The 25,000-nt window shown below is 45.7% G+C and overlaps 1 protein-coding gene across 2 annotated transcripts in view; it reads right to left on the bottom strand.

Moving 5' to 3' along the window:
* Positions 1–6,824: 6,824 nt before the first annotated feature.
* LOC127000475 (cell adhesion molecule 4-like) overlaps positions 6,825–25,000 on the bottom strand; it is a 127,047-nt gene continuing 108,871 nt past the window's right edge. The window contains exons 3-8 of one of the 2 annotated variants that reach the window (XM_050864192.1): positions 19,763–19,911; positions 18,391–18,467; positions 17,034–17,170; positions 15,947–16,127; positions 8,071–8,207; positions 6,825–7,678 (exon numbers count right to left, since the gene is read on the bottom strand). In XM_050864192.1, the coding sequence (XP_050720149.1) occupies positions 7,656–7,678; positions 8,071–8,207; positions 15,947–16,127; positions 17,034–17,170; positions 18,391–18,467; positions 19,763–19,911 (704 nt within the window). In that variant the 3' untranslated portion in view covers positions 6,825–7,655. The remainder of the gene's footprint in view (positions 7,679–8,070; positions 8,208–15,946; positions 16,128–17,033; positions 17,171–18,390; positions 18,468–19,762; positions 19,912–25,000) is intronic. The other variant, XM_050864191.1, reaches the window with a different exon arrangement.

The following is a 25,000-nucleotide window of genomic DNA, read 5'->3' as shown; positions in this document are numbered from 1 at the left end:
TCTCTAAGATGTGAGGAAGTTGCAGGCATAGAATAGTAGTGGCTGGTCTTCCCGTACCCATAGAATAAATACCGCAAGTAAAATACTACATGGACGTGTGCACTGCCTCCCCGCGTCGCCAAGATGCAACCTCTCCTTAGGGTTTTCAGTCTGCCCACTCAGCACATTTTCCTCCTCGGTTTCTGACTAAACGCTGTCCCACTCACATCAATAACAGTATCCTATCAAACATTGTACAAAAAGCCTAACTATTGATATAGGTTATGCGGCCGGAAAGGATTGATACAGGCTCCTAAACCTCATTAGATTGACGTGTCTTGAAGTAGTTGTCGGCGGCGGCAATGAGGTTGGTATTCTCAGACGCCTCACATAACTATTTTCTAAGGCCGAAAATAAGATAATTCGGGTTATACTAAGTATTTTTTTAGGTTCATGGTGCAGAAGAAGGGTCAAACTACCACCAGGGTCATAAATTTATCTCTCTCTCTCTCTCTCTCTCTCTCTCTCTCTCTCACACACCACACACACACACACACACACACATTTTTAGTCTTAGACATTCTTTAAAATCTATAAAGTCGTAAAGCGATCGAAGAAAATATGAATTTGTACAACTGGCAATACCGATCCTCTGACGTGTATCTAACAAAATTTTCTAAAATTCTTTCCTAGTTGTCTCGCCGTACACCACATGGTTTGCTTCCCCTCAAATAATCACCAAATTCCTTTGTTGAAGGGAAGTGTAAGGTTACTGTCATAAAGTTATTAATGCAACTACCCCTGGAAATGCCCACAACCCTTACGAAAGCCTGGTCAAATACAGGACGTAATTTCATGAGTGGGCTATGGGGTCTATAGCTCCCCCAATGCTTTCTTTATCGGCCTCGAAATGCCCCTAGTATTGCTTATTTATATATTAAAAAAACATCCATATGGGCATGCTGGCTTGAACTTCATCGAGAGAAAAGTTACGTTTTAGTAGTGAAGGCTCAGAGAGAATCCCTGGATGAGGGGAGAAGTTGGGCGCTGGGGGAAATGAGAGTATACGCTGTCATAAGTTCATATAAAAACCCAAAAATATCATAGACAGACAGAAGTAAAACAATTTGAAAGGCATAGCAGTGGGTAGGAAGGTGTAGAGCAAACAGAACAGAAATAAATTTGCCTCCAAGCACTGCCAGACATCAGGTGTTAGGCGTTAGAAAGTCGATCTGTAGTCACTGCTACTTATGCACGAGAGAAGACATTAGCCTCATATATTATAGGGTGTAGCTCTGTTCGTTTTGTTATTCATGCAGGACCAGCTGATTCAATGGCCTGGAACTATGGAGAAACGCCACCTCAATTATTATTTAACTGCAGAGTGATTGCCTAACAAACTAGTGCCAGGGCCAACTTGCAACGGTGCCAGATTGTCATACTCAGCCTCCTAAGTTTGCCGATTTCCGACCCCAAAACTGCCTCCTCGACCCCAATAACTGCCTTCATATATAATTATCGTTAAAATGGCTAATTATTGGTGTTTTTGGCAATAGCTATGGCTCAGAAACCGGTAAGTACGAGGCTCTGATACGATAATCTGGCACAAGACCAAAAATGAGCGGTGACTGTTCATAAACTCGCCACGTGACGGACGATCGGGAGTACGCGTGGCCTCATAGCCCACAAATTGTGAAAGGCAGTGTGTTTTTTGGGCTATTTATACGTTTACTGAGGCCTAAGGAGTTGTTGGAGCTTTGAAGGGCGCCCTAGCACCCATGGCTCAGCGTTGGGGCCAGGGCTGAAAGAAGGAAGGACAGGGGGGCTCGCCTTGCCGGCCCCCTCATGCCCCGCGCCATACCTCCTTCGTTTAGTGAAGTATCTAAGTGTGCGAAGTGAAGTATCTAAGTGTGCGTAGTGAAGTATCTAAGTGTGCGTAATGAAGTATCTGAAGTGTGCGTGGTGAAGTATAAGTGTGCGTAGTAAAGTACTATATCTTAAGTGTGCGAAGTGAAGTATCTATATAGTGTGCGTAGTGAAGTCCTATCAAAGTGTGCCTATAATGAAGTATCTAAGTGTGCGAAGTGAAGTATTTAAGTGTGCGTAGGGAAGTATCAGAGCAAGGCCATGGCCGGAGTCGCTGCGTCATCTCAGAATGGGACAAGTAGGATCCCTGGGGTACGTCACCAGCAGCCCCGTGCCCCCCCTGGCCTCGCCAACCCGTCAAAATCAGCTGAGTGTCATCTCGAAATGGGTCAAGCAGGATCTTGGGGGCAGGTCACCAGCAGCCCCGCCCAGCCCCGCCTCGCCAGCCCGCCAGAACCAGCTAAATGTTAGGATAGGGCAAGCAGGATCCTGGGGGTACATCACTAGCAGCCTCCCCCAGCCGCCAAAACCAGCTGGCGCGCACCAAGGTGAGTACCATTCGCCTCTTAGAAGTGTGCCTGCAGGTTGCAATTATTATTATTATTTTTATAATTTATGATGATGTTGATGTGTGTTATAAGTGAGGTAGACAGATAGCTGACTGTGTACAACTGTCACCTGTCTGGCTCGCCCCCTTACCTCAATAAACCTCCTGGTGACCTCTGACCCTCGATCCTCAGGGGAGGCTTTAATTGCCCCCACCCAAACTGTGACTTTACTTGTTTTCAGATGCAAGTCGACACGGTGTGGGGTTGGAAAGGTTTTTGGGTGATTGGGGATGGGTTAATTGGGGTTGTAAGGTTATGGGATATTGGGGAGGGGTTAATTGGGGTTGTGAGGGATTGGGGAGGGGTTCTTTTGGGTTGTGAGGGATTGGGGAGGGGTTATTTGGAGTTGTGGGGTTGTGAGGGATTGGGGAGGGGCTATTTGGGGATGTGGGGGGTGGGAAGGATGATGTGCAGTTGTGGGGTGTTGGGGAGGGGTTATGTCCCTTGTGTGGGGTTGGGGAGGGGTCATGGTGGATTGGGGAAGGGTTATGTGGGGTTGGAGGTGGGTTATGTGTGGTTGGAAGAGGGTTATGATGAGTTTAGGAAGTGGCTGCCATTATATGCAGGCTGAACAGCAGCTGTGGCTGGCTCACTGGTGTCATTAGGAAGGGCTGCAGAGGGTAACCAGAATCACCTACAATCAGCACAACATTGACTAGATTTTTTCAAGTATCAACATAATGTAAATTTATTGGTTGCCTTTGTTGAGCTTCCACATCAAGAAATTGCCATGGTAAAAAAAATCCTCTTAATACCCTGTCTGTACGCCACTCTTGTGGTTGTGACACAGCACCCTTCCAGCCAGGCCATTCCCTGCAGAATGCTCTTCTTGCTTCCCTGGGAAAAAAGTGTTTATCAATTCCATAAAAGAAAAGTATATTGGCTTGTAAATACTTAAGGGAAAATTACTTATTTAAATTAATTATGTACATAGTATGATGTTATGTGGAGGAAGGCAAGACGCAAGACGCAAGCTTCATCACATGACAATGGCTGCACCACAAAACATGGAGCCTCTATTATTTCTATGCAAAGAAAGCCCCATTTTTTAATATTTGTTTTATATACTAAAGTACATAATCAATTTGAATAAGTAATTTTCCCAGAAGTATTTACAAGCCAATATACTTTTCGGTAATACTTTATAAGAAGTCCGTCTCCCCCTTCGCCACTCCAGCCCCCCCTACCCCCCAAGACAAGCCTGGGGAACTGTGGGGAACCAGGGTTTGGGGGTGAAGCCAAAATCACTGAAAAATGGGCTTCCAAAATTTCCCTGGAAAAATCCCTAAATGAAGGAAAATTCCCTAGTCTCAAAAGTATGGAAAGTACTAACTTTATAACCTAACAGCCCCCCTCGCCCCCCTGCTAACCAAGGAGGCCCCCCTCTGGACCCCCCCCCCCCCCCACATGTATGATGTGCCGGAAATTTTTTATTTTATTTTTTTTGGTGGGGAGCATATTTGAACTACTCCAACCGAACTTTATGACCTGCTAACGAGGGGGCTTTACCCCCCTCGACCCCCCCAAGTGGGGGACACAGCCCCCAGGGGGTCTGTGCCCCCCCTGGACCCCCACCCCATGAAGGGAATTTTCCTTAATTTAGTGATTTTTCTTGGGAAATTTTGGAAACCCATTTTTCAGTGATTTTGGCTTCCCCCCCAAACCCCGGTTCCCCACAGTTCCCCAGGCTTGTCTTGGGGGGTAGGGGGGGCTGGAGTGGTGAAGGGGGAGGCAGACTTCTTATAAAGTATTACCTATTTTTCTTCTATGGAACTGATAGAAAAACACTTTTTTCCCTGGGAAGCAAGTAGAGCATTCTGCAGGGAATGCCCTGGCTGAAAGGGTGGTGTGTCACAACCACAAGAGTGGCTTACAGACAGGGTATTAGGAGTTTTTTTTACCATGGCAACTCGTTGAAGTGGTAGCTCAACAAAGGCAACCAATAGATTAACACAATGTTGATAAATGAAAAAAATCTGGTCAATATTGTGATGCTTGCAGGTGATTACCCTCTACAGCCCTTCCTAATGACATCAGTAAGCCGGCCACAGCTGCTGCTCACCCTGCATATAATGGCAGCCACAAAAGGACAAGTATGGTGTTGGAGCAGACATTTTTTAGCGTATATTTCATATTATGCCAAGTGCGATAAATAAAAGAAAAGTCACAGCACCAAATTTGCTTACCAAAGATTTGCTAAAGCTTTGCAAAAGATAACTTACACATCTAAACTCATCCTATATATTTCTATACCATACTCTAATCCTATAATACTATAATCTTTCAAAAAGTTGCATGTAATGGCATTCCCTGTCAGAAATTTCTGAGAGGAATTTGAAATCAAGCTTTTACTGGAAAATTAAGAAACGACAATGTTTTGGGCATATGCTATAGCTGTGTGTGGCCTCTATCCTCATCATCCCATTGGCCCTTGGGGCTGTGGTGGGTGAAAACCCTTACTCTGGGACACAAGACAAGTGCAGCATCAGAGTTATTGAAGTTTACCTTCCCTAGGTTTCTCTGGCACTCATTTATCGGCCAGTCCAAAAGGGAAGATGAACACATGGGTGCGCTATGGGCCGAGTGCCTAGGCCGAGATTCAAACTTAGTCTCGCAGATTTGTATCTAGGCACACTAACCACTACACCAAGGAGGCATGCGTTTGTGTGGAGGTACACTCCATTCAGTACCTGAGCCCATCACTTATTATGAATTTCTCTATTCCCTAGATATAGGTAACCAAACCCTTGGAGTGTACTCTCACACATGCCTTAATTTTTCTTTGAAGTCTTTTCACCATTCTCAGCATACGGTACATCTAGTCACTCCATACACCTGCAAGACTAGTCACCTATATAAGTTTTCTATCAGTCTCGTAAGCTACTAAGCTTTGTATAAATCTTTAATTTTACTTTACAGATATTTCATGCAGCTCTTTACCTATATATAATCTACTCCTGCAACCTCCTCAGTTTGATAATTATTAGTTCATTGGATAATAATGGTTTCATTCATGGCCTGGTGTGCTGTGCTGATGTATTTCCTTGGCAACATGAATCTGTCCTTGCTTTCAGTTGTTGAGAACTGTTAACTCTGTCACATATTTTGCTTTAGTGGGGACAGCTCCACCTATTGCTGGGCTGTCCTCTCCAGCTTTACCTGAGCTAGGCCCTTATCATGCTGAAATAGTTACCTGTCCCTGCTAAGGGTAGTATCATATTGTCACAATATAGTAACCTGTCACTGCTGAAATGGTGACCTATTGGTTCAATTAGCTGTTCAAATTTCAGAAGAGTATTTCCTAACAGAAACAGTTGTGAAAACTATGATTAGGAGGTTTAATTTAGAAGTGAGATACCTATATAGGTGTGGTTCTGGATAAATAGCACCCATTCCTTTTTGGTCCTCAACACCACTGCCATCATCACCTTCCCCTGAATGATTGTCATAAGGTGTAGGGCCCCACAAAGTGGCGCATGTCAAGGCTGACCCTTCTATAAACCCTCATATGCCTGATATCCATCATGGAACCATTACTCAGGTGAGAATTATATGGAGCGCCTTGGGCAGGGTGAAAATGGCCCAGTTGTAACACACCACCTCCCTGACCCCAGGGGAGGGCAAGGAGTTTATTCCTGGTGAAGGTTGGCCGCCTTCTCTTTGATAACGCTGTCCCCATGATCACTGGTCTTCGCAGGAGTTTCAAGCCTTTGGGTAACTCCATATGGAATGTAATAATTCAATCAAGGGGGGCATACGCCAGGGGGCGCCTTGCCTTCCCCACCCTATGACTTAAGAATGAACTTGAGAATGTAGACAAACTAGCAGAAAAAATCTAATCATAGATTTTTTATACTTTCATGTAGACATGGTGACAAAATACATATTGTTGAGGGATTGCACTGCTTATTATTACTTCTAGAGCAGCATTATTGCTGTACAATACACTTTTTGACTTTGAAGTGTGTGTTTTGTAAAGAGGACACATTAGAGCTGAAGATACAGTATCAAAGCTCGCACATGATTGGCCAGTGGTGTGACCCTGGGTGCGATAGTAACCCCTGTAGTGGTTGCCAAGCGCAGGAACTGGTTGCCAGGGTGACACAGATTCTTTGCCGGAGCGTTGATGAACACAGGTTTTATCAGATACGTGAGGCCTTGCAGTGGTCTGGTAAATGTAGGTGACGAGGGACTGGTTGGTATTGCTGATGAATCCGGGCCTAGGTTGCTTGCAGCCTTTGCTTCCTCAGCAATAATTTTTTTCCGCACTTCATAAATTCTTCGAGTTTTGAAGCTTTGACTGGTGCTGAACACAGTTAATATTTACCCCCTATAACTCTGGTGCTGAAGGGAGGTAATAAGCAAAGCACCACCGGGGAACACTATTGTATTGACGGCTACACTCAGTATACATCAATCAAATATCAAGGGACGAACAAAACATCAAACAGATGAGTCCACAGCGGAGATACGAAGACGCTGCCTGACGGGGGCGACGGCTGTGGTTTGAATGTCAGGTTTGGGGGCGGCGGCTAAGCTGCTGCTGCCTCGGTGAGTTGTTTTCTTGATCCTGGATTTTGATGTGTATGGCGCCTCCCGTTCCCTGGTACACATCACCCGTGATTGGGACAAGAGTGACGACTGAGGGAATCTGTGTACTTGTTTGAGTGTAGCACAGGGTAAACTGAAATGTTGGTGTACTGTGTTCGTGGAAATGTGTTCTGTGGGACTGTGTGTGACCTGTGGAAGACTGTTCCACTCCCGTGTGGTGCCTGGGAAGAATTAATGCTGGGAGGAGTCTCTGTTGGCGCTGTATGGTATTTTTGTGTGTTCGAGTTACAAGAGAGTGTGAAAATTTGCGTGGTTAAGGTACTCATGTTGGGTAACGTCAGTGTTTGTGATGCAGTACAAATATTAGTCCGTGTATCTGCATGTCTTATCGGTGGGTGCTCGCTGCGGCCCCACGCCGGACCCTGTGAGGGTCCTCATCACAGCTGGGTGGGAGGAGGGTCTCACATCCCCCTACTGTGGTGTGTTCTGCGGGCGGCCGGTCACTGGTGCTATCTGTGGGGAGGCCAGCCGGCGGTGAGGGTGGCCAGCACGGAGGCCAGCAGGGTGAAGCCACACGCTGAGGCTTCTGCTGCTCCCTGTATGGCCGCCGGGTACTCGTCTGTCGGGGAAGACAAAGCTTACTTGACGCCCTCAAAGGTGTGAAGCCGCTGAGGCTAAGGACAAGAGGAAGTTGTGTGTTACAGATAGATTAATGGGCCAAACTTGATAGCTTCACCCCCCCACCCCCCCACCTTCTTTTGATAAACTCTAAGTAACTAAATTGATTCCTACTACTACTACTACAACTACTACTACTACTACTGCTTACTACTACTACCACTACTACTATAACGGTGACAACGCTGGCAATCTCTATTAGCATATTTACAACCACGTGTACTACCACTACTAGCATAACTGGCGCCACTATAAAAATTGCCTGCGCCATGACGGGCTTGGGCCGACCATCTGGCCCCTGAAGAAAGCCTACTGGCGCTATAGGCGGGGATGTAAAAAAAAAAAAAAAAAAAAGAAAAAAAAAAAAAGAACGAGACCCACTACCTACCGGGAACCACGTGGATGGTGACGCTGGCGGCGGCGAGGTTAGTCACGTTGCAGTAGTAGATGCCGGAGTCACGACGGCCCGCCTGACTCACCCGCAGCCACGAGCGAGCCACTGACCCGCGCAGCTCCGTCTTGAGGCTGTGGAGGGAGGAATGATGTTACAGTGTTCTCGGTGTTCTGCTCCAGCAAACATCCCCTCTCTCTGGTTCTTTGCCTGCTATAGTGAAACCAGAATGCGAGGTCGTTTTAGCGTTGACTCCCGCGGGTCCTTTCCTCCCCGCCGTTCTGCCACACAGTCCCAACGCATATCTTTTCCTCTAATATGTTAGCTATAGGTGACATGAGAGAAAGAGATATATGTGTGTCAGAGCGGCGGGGAGGAAAGGACTCGCGGGAGCCAACGCAAAAATGATCTCGCCAATCAGGTTTCATTACAGACAGACTCTGAACACCGCCCATGGCTCCCAAGAACCTGTTACGAGAGATTTCAAATTTTTGTTCTTAGGAGCAGGAAGGTTTGTGAGTCTATTGAATTACACACCCACATTTCATTAAGCTTTGGTGGGAAAGGTTAAGTTTGGGGCATAGCCAATGTGTGAGGGACGGCAGCGTCTGAGAATATCAACCCTGCTAGGACTTCTACTATGATACTTGGCTTGCCACCGTTACGTTGGTTGTCTGTATGTTATCAGTTTTACATATAAGACTTGATCAGGTCCAGGTCTTACTTATAATTGTCAGTAGAGTATCTTCAAATTTTTGTCATAATAATAATAACATTAATAATAATAGTAATCATAGTAATAACAACCAAACACATGCTGATAATGTTAATATAAAAGTTGGCCAGGAAGAAAGATCGTTCCGCGCTCGGCCGTCAAGGGGGACTCATAATTCACACAAAAACGCGACACAAAACGTAATTCACCTTGGAAATGGTGCGCTCGGATATAACAAAGTTGACGTGTCGCTGTCAACGTAACTTTTCATACCTACAATTCGCCGGCAGGTGTCTCCGCGCCCTAATGAGTCTTCCTGTCACGGGCCTGAAATTCAATGTTTTTTTTTTTTTTTTTCACGAGTTTCGCGCTGGCCGTTCGCGTGAGGGTCGGGACAGACCACGAGCCAGCGGAACAAACACTGAAAATATTATTCCACGCGTGATTCCGTGTGTGTGTGTGTGTGTGTGTGTGTTGACTATGAAAGCGTTAATATGATAATCGTTCCAAAAATCAGCTTTTGCACGAATATGAGCTGTATTTTCTGTCATTATAAGGGATGTATATATGTACTTGGAAAGCACTTCAAAAATCATAATTTCCTATGCGTGTTACTATTCAGAGAGATATTCAATCGAGACACACGAATGACGGCGGCGTCTTCTCATGACGGAAGTGGAAGAATATTGACCTTCATTACGGGAGAATGGTTCAGCCGGTGAGCTCATGCAGGGAAAACGTTATTCTTTTTTCGATATGTGTTTTCATTGTGTCCCAACAATGCAATAACCCACTTCCCGGGCCCATCCAATCACGCTCCTTCATCCGCTGATATTGCCGCCGCATCTGTCGCCTCCGCCGCCCCTTGGCTCACCTCGCCTCGCCTCGCGCCGCGATGAAATGACGAGGGACTGTTTGCCCAGACATACAGGACCATCGCCTCATTATCGTTATCATTATTATGGCAATTATTATTATTATTATTATTTTTCATTATTATTATTTTTTTACAGCAGAGCAACGTTATTGCCGCGGCGCGGCGTTCACTTGGTAACGGAGAGAGTCGATGAACGGAGCCGCCTCCTGCTGCTACTATTGTCGCTGCTGCCTTGGGCCTCGCGGCGCGGGGTCGCGGTCATGTAGGCATTGTGAAAAGGCTCTATGGAAAATCCATAAAATATGCATTTGAAGGGCTGTCACACGCTTCCTTGATCACTTCGTCTAGGTATTTTTGGCCGATAACACTTCCTGCATGGCCAGGCCGTGTCTTTCCCCAGCCAGCCTTAAAGGGTTACGTCTGTTCTGTGGACAAGAGGAACAAGACAACAAGGGGTCTGAGGAGAATGCGTGTCAGTTTATGACTCGGGTGAAACGCATGCTAAGTTTGGGCAAATTTCTCCCGGCGCAGCGGCTCCTTCATCTCCAAATGTTCCGAATTCTCGCCGCCTCGCCGGGCACAGTAACGCTCCAGTGGGCTTAAACCCTATGCAGAAGCTCCTCAAAGCTCCCGGATACACACTCCTGAAAACTTTCCGGATACAGACGAAAAAAAACATCCTTCCTGCACTGCACTCAGACCTGCCGGAGATGGGCGCAGGGGGGAGGGGGGGGGGGGCTTCGGGTCGTGGAGTGCGAGAGGGATGGAGGGGGACGTGTGGGGAAATGAATCCAGTGGCTCATAGAAGGGGGACACGGCACTCGGTTTTCCTACCAGCTACGTCATAATTCCCTTTATAGAACCCTATCTTAAGCCTCGTGAGCCTTGCCCTGACCCTGCCTTTTCATAAAAACACCGACGCCACTGATGGATCCGTGTGTGTGTATTGCCGCCGTGGTCTGTCCCTCGGAGTGTGTGTGTCGGGCGGTGCCTGGGCAGGATCGGGGAGCGAGGGAAAGTTGGCGTGACATACAACGGCCGTCACGGACATTACGTCACACTGACTTACACGACACCAGAGGCCGAACCATTAGGGTGGGAAATGACCCTCGGATGTCCAGCCAGGCAATCTGAGTGCGGGTAGTAGTGCGTGCGGTCATGGCCGTGGTGACTCATGAGTATTAGTGGACGAAACTTCAACATAATAATAGAATGCTCGTAATTCACTACACTGATAAATAGGCCGTTCCCTTAAACAACTGAGGCCGTGTCCAATGAGCAGCAGTCTTTACTCAATTATGTGTATACCGTAGATGACCGGAGCGTGTGGTTAGAAGGGGTTAATGGCTGAAGTAAGTTTGTTGAGAAAGTAATGAGCGGCCAGGTTTAGGTGGCAGCCAAGCACGATCGGAAGGGATTTACAGCTGCGTGCAAGTGTGACCAAAGGCTAATGAACAGTGGCGAGGGAAGAATAGTGGAGCCAAAGTGTAGTATTAAAGTCGTAATTTTATACAGAAAACTAAAAAAAGTGGTAAGAGTATAACGTTGCTGTGGTATATTAAGCTGTAAATTCAAACCCGTGATCACAGCATAGTATTAAAGTCGTATATAAGACGGTCAAATAAAGTGTGGTTAGGCGTACTACTGTTTCCAGGGTCGGCATTATTAGACGCTTCCGCCTCTTACATCAACTATTTCCAAAGGTCAAAAAGGAGACCAATCGGGTTCTCATGAGTGTTTTTTTAGGTTCACGGTACAGAAGAATGCTCAGACTAGCAGAAGGTTCATAAAGCTACCCCAGGAAATGCCCAAAGCTCCTACGAAAACCGTGTCAAATTGGTATGTGCGTCTGAGTTCCGAATTGTTTTAAGAATACGACCCCAAGATGTTTATACGAGCCGAGAGACGACCGGGGCAAGAAAGGAAGGCAGGAAGCGTTAGCATCGACACTCAGTCAGTCAGTCGATCGGTCAGTTAGTCCACATCATCAGCTATTTCTTGTCCACAGCAGGATAAAGACCCGTGGGAGCCAACGACAAAACGATCTCGCCAATCTGGTTTCACTATAGTCGTGCGTTCTCATTATCTGACAGCCTTTATGTTCTCTCCTTCGCGGTGTTTTCCCCCTCTCGCTCCCCAACCCTCAGGCACATCAACCAAGTTTTTTCCTTCACTTTGCCAGAGAAAAAGGGTTTGCCAGGGCGAGAAAGGAATTACTGGTAGCACATTTTTACGACAAAGGAGGCGGGGGTGTATTTCCCTTCTCTGCACGGGTATGTGGCGTCCACTCTTGAACAGGTCAAGTTAGGTTAGGTTAGTTTAGGTTAGATTTAGTCGGAGTAAAGGTAATTTTGGGTAGGAATCACAATGAGAGTATTTTTCCGAACACCCCGTGGTTAGTTTCGAAGCTACAGCCGAGCGTCTTCACACAGGGACCACATACCCGTAGAGAGATTGGGAATACTTATGCAGACGGGTGGAGGGAAAGGCTAAATACAAACAAGAACGAAGAAAAATCCCGCACCATGCTGCTCCTGTAGGGGGAATGGAGAAGTGAGGTGCAGTAGTTATGTTTTGGTTAGAGGAGTTTTGATATTAGTGTGCAGTGTAGAAAGGCGAAGGAGTAGAAGACGCCGGCCAAAAGAGATGAAGGAGGAGGAGGAGGAGGAGGAGGAGGAGGGGGAGGAAGAGGAGGAGCTTAAGGCAGGGAAGTGACGAGAGGCAGATCGATGGCGGCCAAACAGGAGCGTCTCGTTAGCACGTCCAATGGCAGGGATCGCGGCGCTCTCTGTTGACTCCGTGTCGATTCCTTCCTCCTCGCCTTGGAACGCTCTTGACGCAGGGGAGTCACCCGTAACAAGTTTATTTTTTTATTTTTTACTTCAAGGGAGGCAGCTCAAAGGTGAACACACACAAAAAAAACAGCAACTAAAAAAAGCCCGCTAGACGCTGCTCTTAACAGAAATAAAAAAACGAGAAGTCAAAAAAGAGGTTAATATCGCGTGAAGAAGTGTCTTGATACTTGTCCCTTGAATGAGTTTAAGTCATAGGCAGGAGGAAATACAGACAAGGCCTCCTTGGGTCTCAGATTTCTCAAGACTTAGGGAATGCGTGGTGCTGTTGATGTAAGGGGATTGATTAAAAGGGACGATGTTGATAAAGTGTTTGCCCTAAAAAAATGGAGTTAGAACCAGTAGCTCCGGGAACAAAATAGATAAAGTCTGGCGCAAGATAAATTCAGGATAAATTCAGAATACATTTAGGATTCATTCAGGATAAATTTAGGATTCACTCAGGCTCAGAAAGGAAACAGGTAAAACTGGCGCACGGACATGGTACCGAATGAATGAAGAGAATTAAGCAGATAATATTATTCATTTAGCGCCAGTACGATTGTGAGTGTCAAGTGGAGGTTAATTAGAGTTATGAATGGGAAGGCCGGATGGTAAATGACTGAGCGAGGGGAGAATACTCGTATCAATAATAATGGCGCCACTATAAACAATTGCCTGCGCCATGACGGGCTCGGGCTGACCATCAGACCCCCATAGAATATATAGCCTACCGGCGCTGTAGGCCACATGTAAAAAAAAATATAATAATAATAATATCAAGACACTTCTCCAACCGAAACTGATGTCCCTTTTGGCCACTCACCTGTGCACTTTATAGGAGCAGTGATTAGCGGGCATTTTGTCTCAAACATTCTTTTTGCCCTTAAGCTGATTCCTTTACTGTGAAAAAAAGCTAACTGCCCTCTTGTAGTCTCCTTATATCTTTTGCATCCTTGTGTAAAGAACAACGATTAGTAACAGTTTGTAAGGAATGTCAGTAAATTCAATTATGGCCAGTCTGGTGGAATTCAGGGGCACATTTATGTATGGGAAAGGGGGATGGTAAACGACTGAGTAAAATGATAAGTATAGACCCTCTTGTAGCCTCCTTATATCCTTGTGTAAAGAACATTGATTAGTAACAGTTAGTAAGGAATGTCAGTAAATTCAGTTATGGTCAGTCTGGTGGAATTCAGGGGCACATTTATGTATGGGAAAGGCGGATGGTAAACGACTGAGTAAAATGATAAGTATAGACCCTCTTGTAGCCTGCTTATATCCTCGTGTAAAGAACATTGATTAGTAACAGTTAGTAAGGAATGTCAGTAAATTCAATTATGGCCAGTGAGGTGGAATTTAGGGGCACACTAACTGTCCACGACCTTCGAGCTGCAACCTCCAATAAGCCAAATTATCATGGCGGGAGAATGAGACAGCCATGAAGACAAACGGCCGTCCGGGCTTTATGACGCTGTAATGCGGTTTGCCAGTGGAGTGCAAATGGACAAGATGAGGGCGTGCGGGATTTATCTGCCAGCACTCGCACACTACGGTACGGTCCGGCCTTTAAGACGAACGGCTGGCCAGGCTCTGTGACGCTGTAATGTGGTGTGCCAGGGGAGTGCAAATGGACAGGACGAAGAGGTACTCGACTTATCTGCCAGCACTCGCACACTACGCTACTACGATCATGTATAAGGAATGAGGAAGATAATGCTGTGAAAGTGGCATGGAAAAGACAGTGGAGGGGAGAAGGTCGAGAGGAAGACAGATATATAGATGGAAGGACGGAACTGAGAGAGATATGAGGCAGCTGGGTCTGGACGAAGTGGACGCAGAGGACAGAAGATGCTGGCGACAACATGCAAGAGTGGCCGACCTCAGTAGGGATTAAGGCAGATAATAATAATAATAATAATAATAATAATAATAATAATAATAATAATAATAATAATAATAATAATAATATGAAGAAGAAGACACACTCGACGTTTCTTTTGCCTCCATGTTTTGCTTAGCTGGAGCGGACAAGCTAAACACTCGAAATTGACCTCTCTTTTGATCTCTCGTTCATTCTTCTTTTGTTCGGAGCAGCGTCTAGCGGGCCTTTTTTTGTTGTTTTGTTACCTTCTCCCTTCCTTCCAGTCCCTTTATCTTCTTCCTTTCCTGCTGTCCTGTTCCTTCACCTTCTTGCCTTTTCGTCTATTCCCCTTCCTTCCTCCTTCTTTTATCCCTTTCTTTTCTGTTATCTTCTCCCTTGAGCTGCCTCCCTTGCTGTAAAGAAAAATTAACCTTATGTGCAAGTAAGGTACAAATCAACACGGCGAGGGTTTGGTGGCAGCTCTGAAGCGCCCTGAATAATTCCTTTCGCCTCCACGCTTTGGTGAGGTGGAAATGGCGAACTTAAAACTGAATGATAATGGCCGTGGCCGAGCGAGTGTCATACATCACGACAGCCACTATAAATAAAATTCACCTGCCCCACTAACGGGCTGTCCAGGTGACCCCTCAAGAGATTCTATCGGCGCTATAGGCAGCACGTAAAAGAAAAAAAAAGGACTCAAAGCGATAACAATAAAGCAGCAGCATACCGTACCGCCTCCTGTGTAATGTTCTTTACAGAGGTGCTTTAGTATTTCCTTTGTGAGAGTTTAAGCATGTTGCAGGAAGACACACGCGCACACTATGAAATAACGTAGACAATTTTTTTTACAGTAAAGGAAGCAGCTCAAGGCAAAAGAGAAAAGAAAAAAAGAAGAAAAAAAAAGCCCGCCAATCACTGCCCCTGTAAAAGAGTGTACAGATGAGTGGCCAAAAAAGAGCTCAATTTCGGGTGGAGATATTAAAAATAAGATAGATATGTATTAACGCAGCTACAAGGGCAAAAAAATAATTGAGAGGAAAAAAGCCCGCTAATCACTGCCCCTTTAAAAGTATAGGTGAGTGACCAAAAAGAGGTCAATTTCGGGTGGAGATAATAAAACGCAGGAAATTGCAGGTCATGGTGGATAATGAATAGTGTTTTTGTTGTTTTTTCGTCACCTCCGTCCCGCCATCATCCGTGCGCTGTTTGCTGGTGCCGATAAACAGCGATAAACTCTGATCACACGCTGCCTGATGAAATACCGTTTGACACGAGCTTGCCTGTTGTGTAAGCTCTTTATTCACAAATGATTCGTTGTTAGTTCAATATGATGTGTGTGTGTGTGTGTGTGTGTGTGTGTGTGTGTGTGTGTGTGTGTGTTGACTATGAAAGCGTTAGCAGGAGATGGGTATGGTAAAAATGTGAGGCAAAGGTCAGCTGGATTAAGGGGAGAGGAAAAGTTTAAATCTTGAAAACTAGCGCTACATTCTTCAGGGAGTGTGAGGGAGAGGAGAGGTGCAGACCATGGCATGTGTGGGCGCCAAGGTGTTCCCGGTGAGGTGGGTGGGTGCATGCATACGTACCTGACGCCGCCGCGGGGGTCGTCGTAGTTGAGTCTGTGCTGGTGGTGGTACCAGGCGAGCTGCAGGGCTGTGGCGCTGGGCACGTCGGCCACGAGGCACTGCAGCTCCATCGTCGACCCTTCGCGGTAAAACTTCTCTCGCAGCTCCACGCCGCGCTCGTCCAAGATCTGGATGGACGCCTCTGTCGGGAGGGAGCCAGCGTTGGTAAGGGTGCAGGGAGGGCCGTGGGGGCACTGTTTTCACTGGAACTGCTGGCATCATTCGAGCACATTCTCAGGCACCTTTTCATACTTTTAGCTTGCTCAGTTTGCATCTTTGTTACTTTTCTGTCAGTACGAGTGACATTTTGGCAGTTTTCGTTCGGTAAGAGTTTTTTTTTTTTTAGTGTTTTCTATCAGCATGACTCGTACCGGTAGAAAAATATCAAGAGATGCCAGAAATTGTGCCCGTGCAACACCGCCGCTACAATAAAGTCTCAACTGCATCCTTTACAAATCAGGCCGCAGAATAGTTGCCAAAGACAGTCTGGCTGCAGAGGTTTAAGTTTAGACTCCACCTTTAATGGAAGTTATGTCGTGGGAAGATGGAAAAGCAGCTGAGGAAATATTTTGGGAAGTTTTATCTGTATTTCACGGTTTCAAGAGACATAAGTTTTTAGAAGTTGATGTGAAGACTTTGAGCAAACTACTGGAGCAACAGCACGTCTTGTAACAATCTTATTTCATCCATACAAACAGCGGCAGTGACTAATGGACTTTTTCCTCTGTTATTTTTTTGCCCTTGAGCTGCTTCCTTTACTGTAAAAAAAAAACATCCTTTACTTAGACCACAATAGCACGGCCACAACCTTCACCCAGAGCGGCATGTGCCCCCCTTGGCTCAGTCCATGTGAAGGGAAATGCGTCCCGTCGACCTGAGCGGAATGAATCACCTCACCTGGTAGGGCTCCAGCTTATGAATGACCTTAATAACCAGGATGATGATAATTTTGCTCAAGGGGCCGTTTTCTACAAGGTCAAGTGTGTGTGTGTGTGTGTGTGTGTGTGTGTGTGTGTGTGTGTGTGTGTGTGTGTGTGCCAGCTCTCACCCACGACCTGTAGGTGCACGGTACGGATGAGCGGCGGGTGAGTTGACACTTGGCACTGGTAACTTCCCTCGTCACGCCGCTGCACGAACCGTATCCTCAGCCTCCAGTCGTTGGGCTGCTCGAAGTTGAGGGCGAACCTGGCGCCGAGGGAGAGAGGGAGGGAGTTAGGGAGCTGCGTGATGAGAGGGAGGAAGGAACACTGTAAGAGACCAATTGGAAGGGAGTTAGGGACTTGTGTGATGTGAGGGAGGAAGGAACACTGTAAGAGACCAGTATGGAGGGAGTTAGGGACTTGTGTGATGTGAGGGAGGAAGGAACACTGTAAGAGACCAATTGGAAGGGAGTTAGGGACTTGTGTGATGTGAGGGAGGAAGGAACACTGTAAGAGACCAGTATGGAGGGAGTTAGGGACTTGTGTGGTGAGAGGGAGGAAGGAACACTGTAAGAGACCAATTGGAAGGGAGTTAGGGACTTGTGTGGTGAGAGGGAGGAAGGAACACTGTAAGAGACCAATTGGAAGGGAGTTAGGGACTTGTGTGATGTGAGGGAGGAAGGAACACTGTAAGAGACCAGTATGGAGGGAGTTAGGAGGAAGGAACACTGTAAGAGACGAGGGAGGAAGGAACACTGTAAGAGACCAATTGGAAGGGAGTTAGGGACTTGTGTGATGTGAGGGAGGTAGGAACACTGTAAGAGACCAATTGGAAGGGAGTTAGGGACTTGTGTGATGAGAGGGAGGAAGGAACACTGTAAGAGACCAATTGGAAGGGAGTTAGGGACTTGTGTGATGAGAGGGAGGAAGGAACACTGTAAGAGACCAACTGGAAGGGAGTTAGGGACTTGTGTGATGAGAGGGAGGAAGAAACACTGTAAGAGACCAGTATGGAGGGAGTTAGGGACTTGTGTGATGAGAGGGAGGAAGGAACACTAAGAGCTCAACTGGCTATTCTTAGGGAGCCTTCTCTGTTTCCTATTTGTGGGGGCAGGAGGAAGTAGCGGGATTGTTTTTCTGATACTTTACGTTGCCTTTGCGTTGCCTCCTTGGCCGGAAAGAAAGAAAAAAATATATAATGAAAGGATTAAGTCAGGGATCAGGATTTACAAGGGATGAGGTATAAGGGAAGCAGAGACGGTGGAAGGAAAAGTGAGGAGGGGGAGAGGAAGGAACGGAAGGTGTTATGGAGAGAGAGAGAGAGAGAGAGAGAGAGAGAGAGAGAGAGAGAGAGAGAGAGAGAGAGAGAGAGAGAGAGAGAGAGAGAGAGAGAGAGAGAGAGAGAGAGAGAGAGAGAGAGAGAGAGAGAGATGACAGCCCCTCCCCCCTTCTCACCCCCCCTCACACACACACATCTAGCCTTACCTGTCGTCGTTGTGGTATGTCTGGAAGTCGAAGGTGATGAGCTGGATCTCGTCACCTGTCCTGCGGTACCACGACACCTGAGGAAGAGGTACACGGACGGTCATCAATGTTCACACGACACGGACACTGAGGGACACTTTAACAGTTATCTTTGTAGTAAGCCTTTGACAAGAAAGATATTGGGCCAGTTTTACAGTCCAGTACCGCAAGTTCGTAAGAGAAGATGGCGCCACTATAAACACTTGCCTGCGCCATGACAGGCTGGGGCCGAATACCATCCAGGCCCCTCAAGCAAACCTACCGGCTCAATAGATAGGCGTAGACGTAAAAAAAATAAAAAAAGCGCCCAAACCAGTTCATATAGTACTACGAAAATTCCTTGTATTGTGTTTGGGATTGACAGAAAAAGGATGAGATTTTAGCAGACCACTGAGGAAGTTTCTTTATTATCTGGTATTGAGAAGAAAAAACGGATCATTGTGGAGAATATAATTTGTTTGTGCGCTTACAATGACTCCGTGTTGGACTTTCGAACTGGGGCCGTATTCTCAACCCTTTCGGCGTCTCAACACACATACAGCACGCTTTTCGTAGGAGTTTTGGGCATTTCCTGGGGTAGTTTAATGGCCCTGGTGGTAGTCTGGCTCTTCTGGTATGCTACGATTGTGAAAAGGTACTCATGAAAACCCGACTGATCTCCTTTTTGACCTTTGGAAATAGTTGATGTAAGAGGTGGAAGCGTCTGAGAATACCGACACTGGCCCATTGACCGCAGTAGTATCTTGCGCTCCTTCATTCACTGTTGGGAGGCGTGTTCAGATGAGTATCGTTAGCGGAGTGGCCTCGTCTGCCAAGCCACGGAAAAAAAAATGCATGAAAAATTGACCGAAACCAAAGTCCGTGACGAAAATATATTTATATAAAACTGTCAGCGGGTAATGACAAATAGATCCTTTTGGCCGCGCTCGGGGAATGGAGAAATGAAACAACAAAATAATAATAAAAAAGCATGGAAAACGGAGATAAAGTTATTCATGGTTGTCAGGAAACTTCGGATGGTAAAAAAGAAAAAAAGTATAAAACAAGACAAAAATTTAGAAAGAAAAACTAATCAGGGTAGTTTGAGAGAGTGGATGAGGAAGGGAAAGGTCAGAGGGAAATGCGGCCAATTGTTTATAGTTTGTTTGCTTATATCGGTTTGCTTGGACAGAAGTATCATTAGTATTGATAGTACACAAAAGAGTGACGGACACACACACACACACACATCTATACACTTTTACAGGGGCACTGATTAGCGAGCATTTTCTTTTTCTCAGTTTGTTTTGCCTTTGAGTTGCTTCCTTTACTGTAAAATATATTGTGTCCTCACCGACTGGTCGTTGATCCCGGCGACGCGGCAGTGCAGGTGTGCTGTGGAGCCCAGCTGGACGGACACGTTGTGGCTGAGGAGGTCGTGCAGGAAGTGTGGCGCCACCTCGGCCCCGCTGCCCGCCTCGCCCTCGCCCTCCTCCTGGCACGCTGCGGGGGACAAAATACTGCTGAGGGACAAGCTGGCGAAAAAGAAATAGGGTCTTGTTGGACGCCGCGTCGAAACAAGCCTCTAGAGCAGTGCTACGTGACCTGCGTGGACGATCATCTGAGACATTTTGTGAGAGGTTGTCGGGTGTCTTACTCCTAAGGTAGATGGACGGGGGGACGATGGTTGTGATGGGGGTAGGGCTGCCATGCACCTTGAGCTCAGAAAAATAAAGAACGCAACATTTAATTCTCCAATACGGAACGAATCCGTATTTTAAGGAACGGGTTACAACCCTAAAATTTCTCTAGCCTGCCCTGACTGGCAGCCGCTGCCCGCTGGTGGTGGAGGAAGGAAGGAGGAACGTTACGTCGCGTGCTTTACACGTATTTTATGACAACCCTTGACAGATACATAATTTAACGGACTGGTTTTGTCATTGACGGAAGAAGGCGCTCAGTTCAATTTTAAAGTACTGAATTACAACGCTACCTTTGTTAGTATGTGTTTAGGAGAATCTTCATGCTCCTACTGAAGTAATTAAACTACATTGATAAACCCTCCTGCGGCTCTCAATTGGCTCGCAACCTGGAAACCTATACCAATATATAAATCTACTATGTATCCATCTGTGTGTCTGTCCGTGTGTGTGTCTGCGTTCAAAGGCCTGATCCGGGGACATCCCAAGCAATCAAGGGTGGCGGAGGGGGTTCAGCGGGTGGGCGGAGATCAGAGGGAAGACAAAGGGTGTGGCTGGCTGAAGGCGGGGCGGGGCGGCGGCGGGCGAGGCGGGGGACGATGTAATAAGGAGAGAGAGAGAGAGAGAGAGAGAGAGAGAGAGAGAGAGAGAGAGAGAGAGAGACACACACACACACACACACACACACACACACACACACACACACACACACAGAGAGAGAGAGAGAGAGAGAGAGAGAGAGAGAGAGAGAGAGAGAGAGAGAGAGAGAGAGAGAGAGAGAGAGAGAGAGAGAGAGAGAGAGAGAGAGAGAGAGAGAGAGAGAGACACACACACACACACACACACACACACACACACACACACACACACACACACACAGAGAGAGAGAGAGAGAGAGAGAGAGAGAGAGAGAGAGAGAGAGAGAGAGAGAGAGAGAGAGAGAGAGAGAGAGAGAGAGAGAGAGAGAGAGAGAGAGAGAGAGAGAGAGAGAGACACACACACACACACACACACAGAGAGAGAGAGAGAGAGAGAGAGAGAGAGAGAGAGAGAGAGAGAGAGAGAGAGAGAGAGAGAGAGAGAGAGTAGTGTCTCGTAAAGCAGAGAGCCGATTAGTGCGTGGAAGATGATTATGTTATGTTTGCTCAAGCGGACGAAAATAACTACCTAATTAAATAACAATAATGATAATAATTAAGAGTAATAATAACAACAACTATAATCCAGCCAGTCTAACAACAACAACAACAACAACAACATCAACACGGATCCTCGCAGTGCATTAGGCTAATTGCTCGGGACGTATTATTATTATTATTATTATTACCTTGATAAATTATTACCCTGAAAAAGTATTACCCTGAGCGTGTTTTCCTGAACTGATTAACTAGTGGAGGGAATGTTCAAGTTAGGAGAAGAAGAAGTAGGAAGAGGAGGAGGAGGAGAAGTAGGAGGAGGAGGAGGAGGAGGAGGAGGAGGAGGAGGAGGAGGAGGAGCAGTATGAGGAGGAGGAGGAGGAGGAGGAGGAGGAGGAGGAGGAGAAAAAGAAGGAAAATGAGATGAAGAAGATGAAGAAGAGAAGAAAAAGGAAAAAAGTAAAGAAGGAGGAGGAAGAGGAGGAGAGAGAGAGAGAGAGAGAGAGAGAGAGAGAGAGAGAGAGAGAGAGAGAGAGAGAGAGAGAGAGAGAGAGAGATTACGAATAAAAAAATATAATATTGGATTATGAAAAAAGTGAATAAAACAAAAATTACTCCAACTGTCCCGCCGAAAGTTGGACGCCGGGGATTTTTTTTTGCTTAGCCGATAAAGAAAGAATAAGAAAGAAAAAAAAAGAAAGAAAGAGAGAAAATATGTAGAATCATCACAGAATTGGCAATATTCGAATGACAATTATTATTAGTTGGTATTATTATTATTATTATTATTATTATTATTATTATTATTATTATTATTATTATTATTATTATTATTATTATTATTATTATTATTAGTAGTAGTAGTATCATGAATTAATCTTCATCCTCGACATTATCAGCATTATCTAATTTAGTTAAAAAGGAAGAATAAAGAAAATTAATACAGATTGAAGGAAGAAGAAGTGGAAGATGAATAGTACGAGAAGAAGGTAGAAGAGTAGAAAGAGGAGGAGGAGGTGAAGGAGGAGAAAGAGGAGACCGAAGAGAAGGAGGAATCGTTATTGAAAGAGGAGGAGGAGGAAGACTCGGGCGAAGACGATTCATGTTTGCAGTCATGGGTAGAGAAGGAAGAGGACTAAGAGGAGTAGTAGGAAGAAGAAGAGAGGAGGAGGAAGAGGAAGAGGAGGAGGAAGACGGAAGGACATGAGACCGTACCGTATATTTGTCGTCCTTGATTGATATTTGCAGACCGGGGAAGTACTAATTATTTCTAAGGCAGAGGAAAGGAGATGAAAGGTGTGTGTGTGTGTGTGTGTGTGTGTGTGTGTGTGTGTGTGTGTGTGTGTGTGTGTGTGTGATGTTGTTACTACTACTACTACTACTACTACTACTACTACTACTACTACTATACGGCCTCCATCCATTAGAGTTACGTTGTTAGAGGTATCTTTTCTCATAGTCTTTCACACTACTACTACTACAACTACAACTACTACTACTACTACTACTACTAAGGAAGGAAGGAAGAAAGGCAGAGAGAGAGAGAGAGAGAGAGAGAGAGAGAGAGAGAGAGAGAGAGAGAGAGAGAGAGAGAGAGAGAATAAATAAAGGAGTGGGGTGAGGGGATAATCGAGTCCATTGGAGTGAATCAAACTCTGAGGAAATCAAGAAGTGAGGATAGCTTGAGGGGCCGCTGTGTGTGTGTGTGTCTGTGTGTGTCTGCGTGTGTGTGTGTGTGTGTGTGTGTTTCCCCCACCCCCACCTTCCGTACCCACCACGCACTGTCAAGATAATGTGAACACTCCTCCTCTTCTTCTTTCTCCTCCTCCTCCTCCTCCTCCCTCTCGTAATTTCCTTTTCCATTTTCTCTTCCTTCAATACCTCGGGATTTTTTTTACCTCTCCTCATATTTATTTATTTTCCTTTTTCTTCCTTTTTCTTTTCGTTTTATTTTCTCTTTACTTTCAGCGAGTGGAATGTTCTGTGGAAGCGAAGGGCGGGAACTGGCACACACACACACACACACACACACACACACACACACACACACACACACACACTTCCCTTCCCTTCCCTTCCCTTCTTATTCCCTCATCCCGTCAGTCCTTCCTTCCTCCCCCTCTTCCCCCTTCTTGATTAATCTCTGTTCCTCTATTTTTGCCTCTCCTAAGTGTTCTCTGTTGAGCTGTGCATTCTGTTATTTCATGTCTGTGTTCCCTTGCTCTGAAATATGATGACAGTGAGTGATGGGGAGACGAACATTGCCCTGCACGTTAACCAGACAGAGAGGTGTTGGTATACGTATTTACGTCCTCAAGATTGACTGATATGAAGTAGTTAATGTTAGTGAAGGGGGAGCAGCTTTTATGGGGCTCCGTGGTGCAGTGGTCAGCGTGCGTGGGTCTTCAAGTCACGTTAGGGGCAGACACTGTTTGTATACGTATTTAAGCCCTTAAAATTGACTGATATGGAGTGGTTAATAGTGAAGGGTGAGCACCTTTCTCATCCGGCCATGCGGTACTTATGTTATGGGGCTCCGTGGTGCAGTGGTCAGCGTGCATGGGTCTTCAAGTCACGTTAGGGGCAGACACTGTTTGTATACGTATTTAAACCCGTAAGATTGACTGATATGGAGTGGTTAATAGTGAAGGGTGAGCACCTTTCTCATCCGGCCATGCGGTACTTATGTTATGGGGCTCCGTGGTGCAGTGGTCAGCGTGCGTGGGTCTTTAAGTCAAGTTAGGGGCAGACACTGATTGTATACGTATTTAAGCCCATAAGATTGACTGATGTGGAGTGGCTAATAGTGAAGGGTGAGCACCTTTCTCATCCGGCCATGCAGTATTTATGTTATGGGGCTCCGTGGTGCAGTGGTCAGCGTGCGTAGGTCTTCAAGTCAAGTTAGGGGCAGACATATATGCATAAAATAATATACAATGATAACATATGTAATTAACAGACATAAACTGAAATTTTGTCTAATGTTTGTTTTTCTAGGTTTTAATGAATGATGTAAAAAAAATATGGGAAAAAGTCTTGTCTCAGTAATATTTGTAATGTAGAAAATAAATATAAATGGAGATGGACATAGCCCCTATATACAACAGGGTCAGCTTTATGTGTGTGTGTGTATGTGTGTGTGTGTGTGTGTGTGTGTGTGTGTGTGTGTGTGTGTGTGTGTGTTCAGGGATCTCACGAGCTTCCTTTGTGTTACAGGTCACCACCACCACCACCATCACCACCACCACCACCACCACGAAGACGACGACGCAAAGCAAGTGCGAGTTCTGCAGTTGTTCGTATTTTATCATTATTTTGTTCTGCCCCTCCTTCTCTTCCTCCTCTTAAATAATTGTTCGTATTTTATCATTATTTTGTTCTGCCCCTCCTCCTCTTCCTCGTCTTAAATAATTGTTCGTATTTTATCATTATTTTGTTCTCTTCCTCGTCTTAAATAATTGTTCGTATTTTATCATTATTTTGTTCTCTTCCTCGTCTTAAATAATTGTTCGTATTTTATCATTATTTTGTTCTGCCCCTCCTCCTCTTCCTCCTCTTAAATAAGTGTTCGCATTTTATTATTTTGTTCTCTTCCTCGTCTTAAATAATTGTTCGTATTTTATTATTATTTTATTCTCCTCCTATTCCTCCTCTTATATAATTATTCGCATTTTATTATTATTTTGTTCTTTTCCTATTCCTCCTCCTCCTCCTCCTCCTCCTACTCTCTCTACTCCTACTGTTACTACTACTACT

The sequence above is a fragment of the Eriocheir sinensis genome, chromosome 19, assembly GCF_024679095.1.
Source record: "Eriocheir sinensis breed Jianghai 21 chromosome 19, ASM2467909v1, whole genome shotgun sequence".
NCBI classification, from domain to species: domain Eukaryota; kingdom Metazoa; phylum Arthropoda; class Malacostraca; order Decapoda; family Varunidae; genus Eriocheir; species Eriocheir sinensis.
This window is presented reverse-complemented; position numbering and strand designations above follow the sequence as displayed.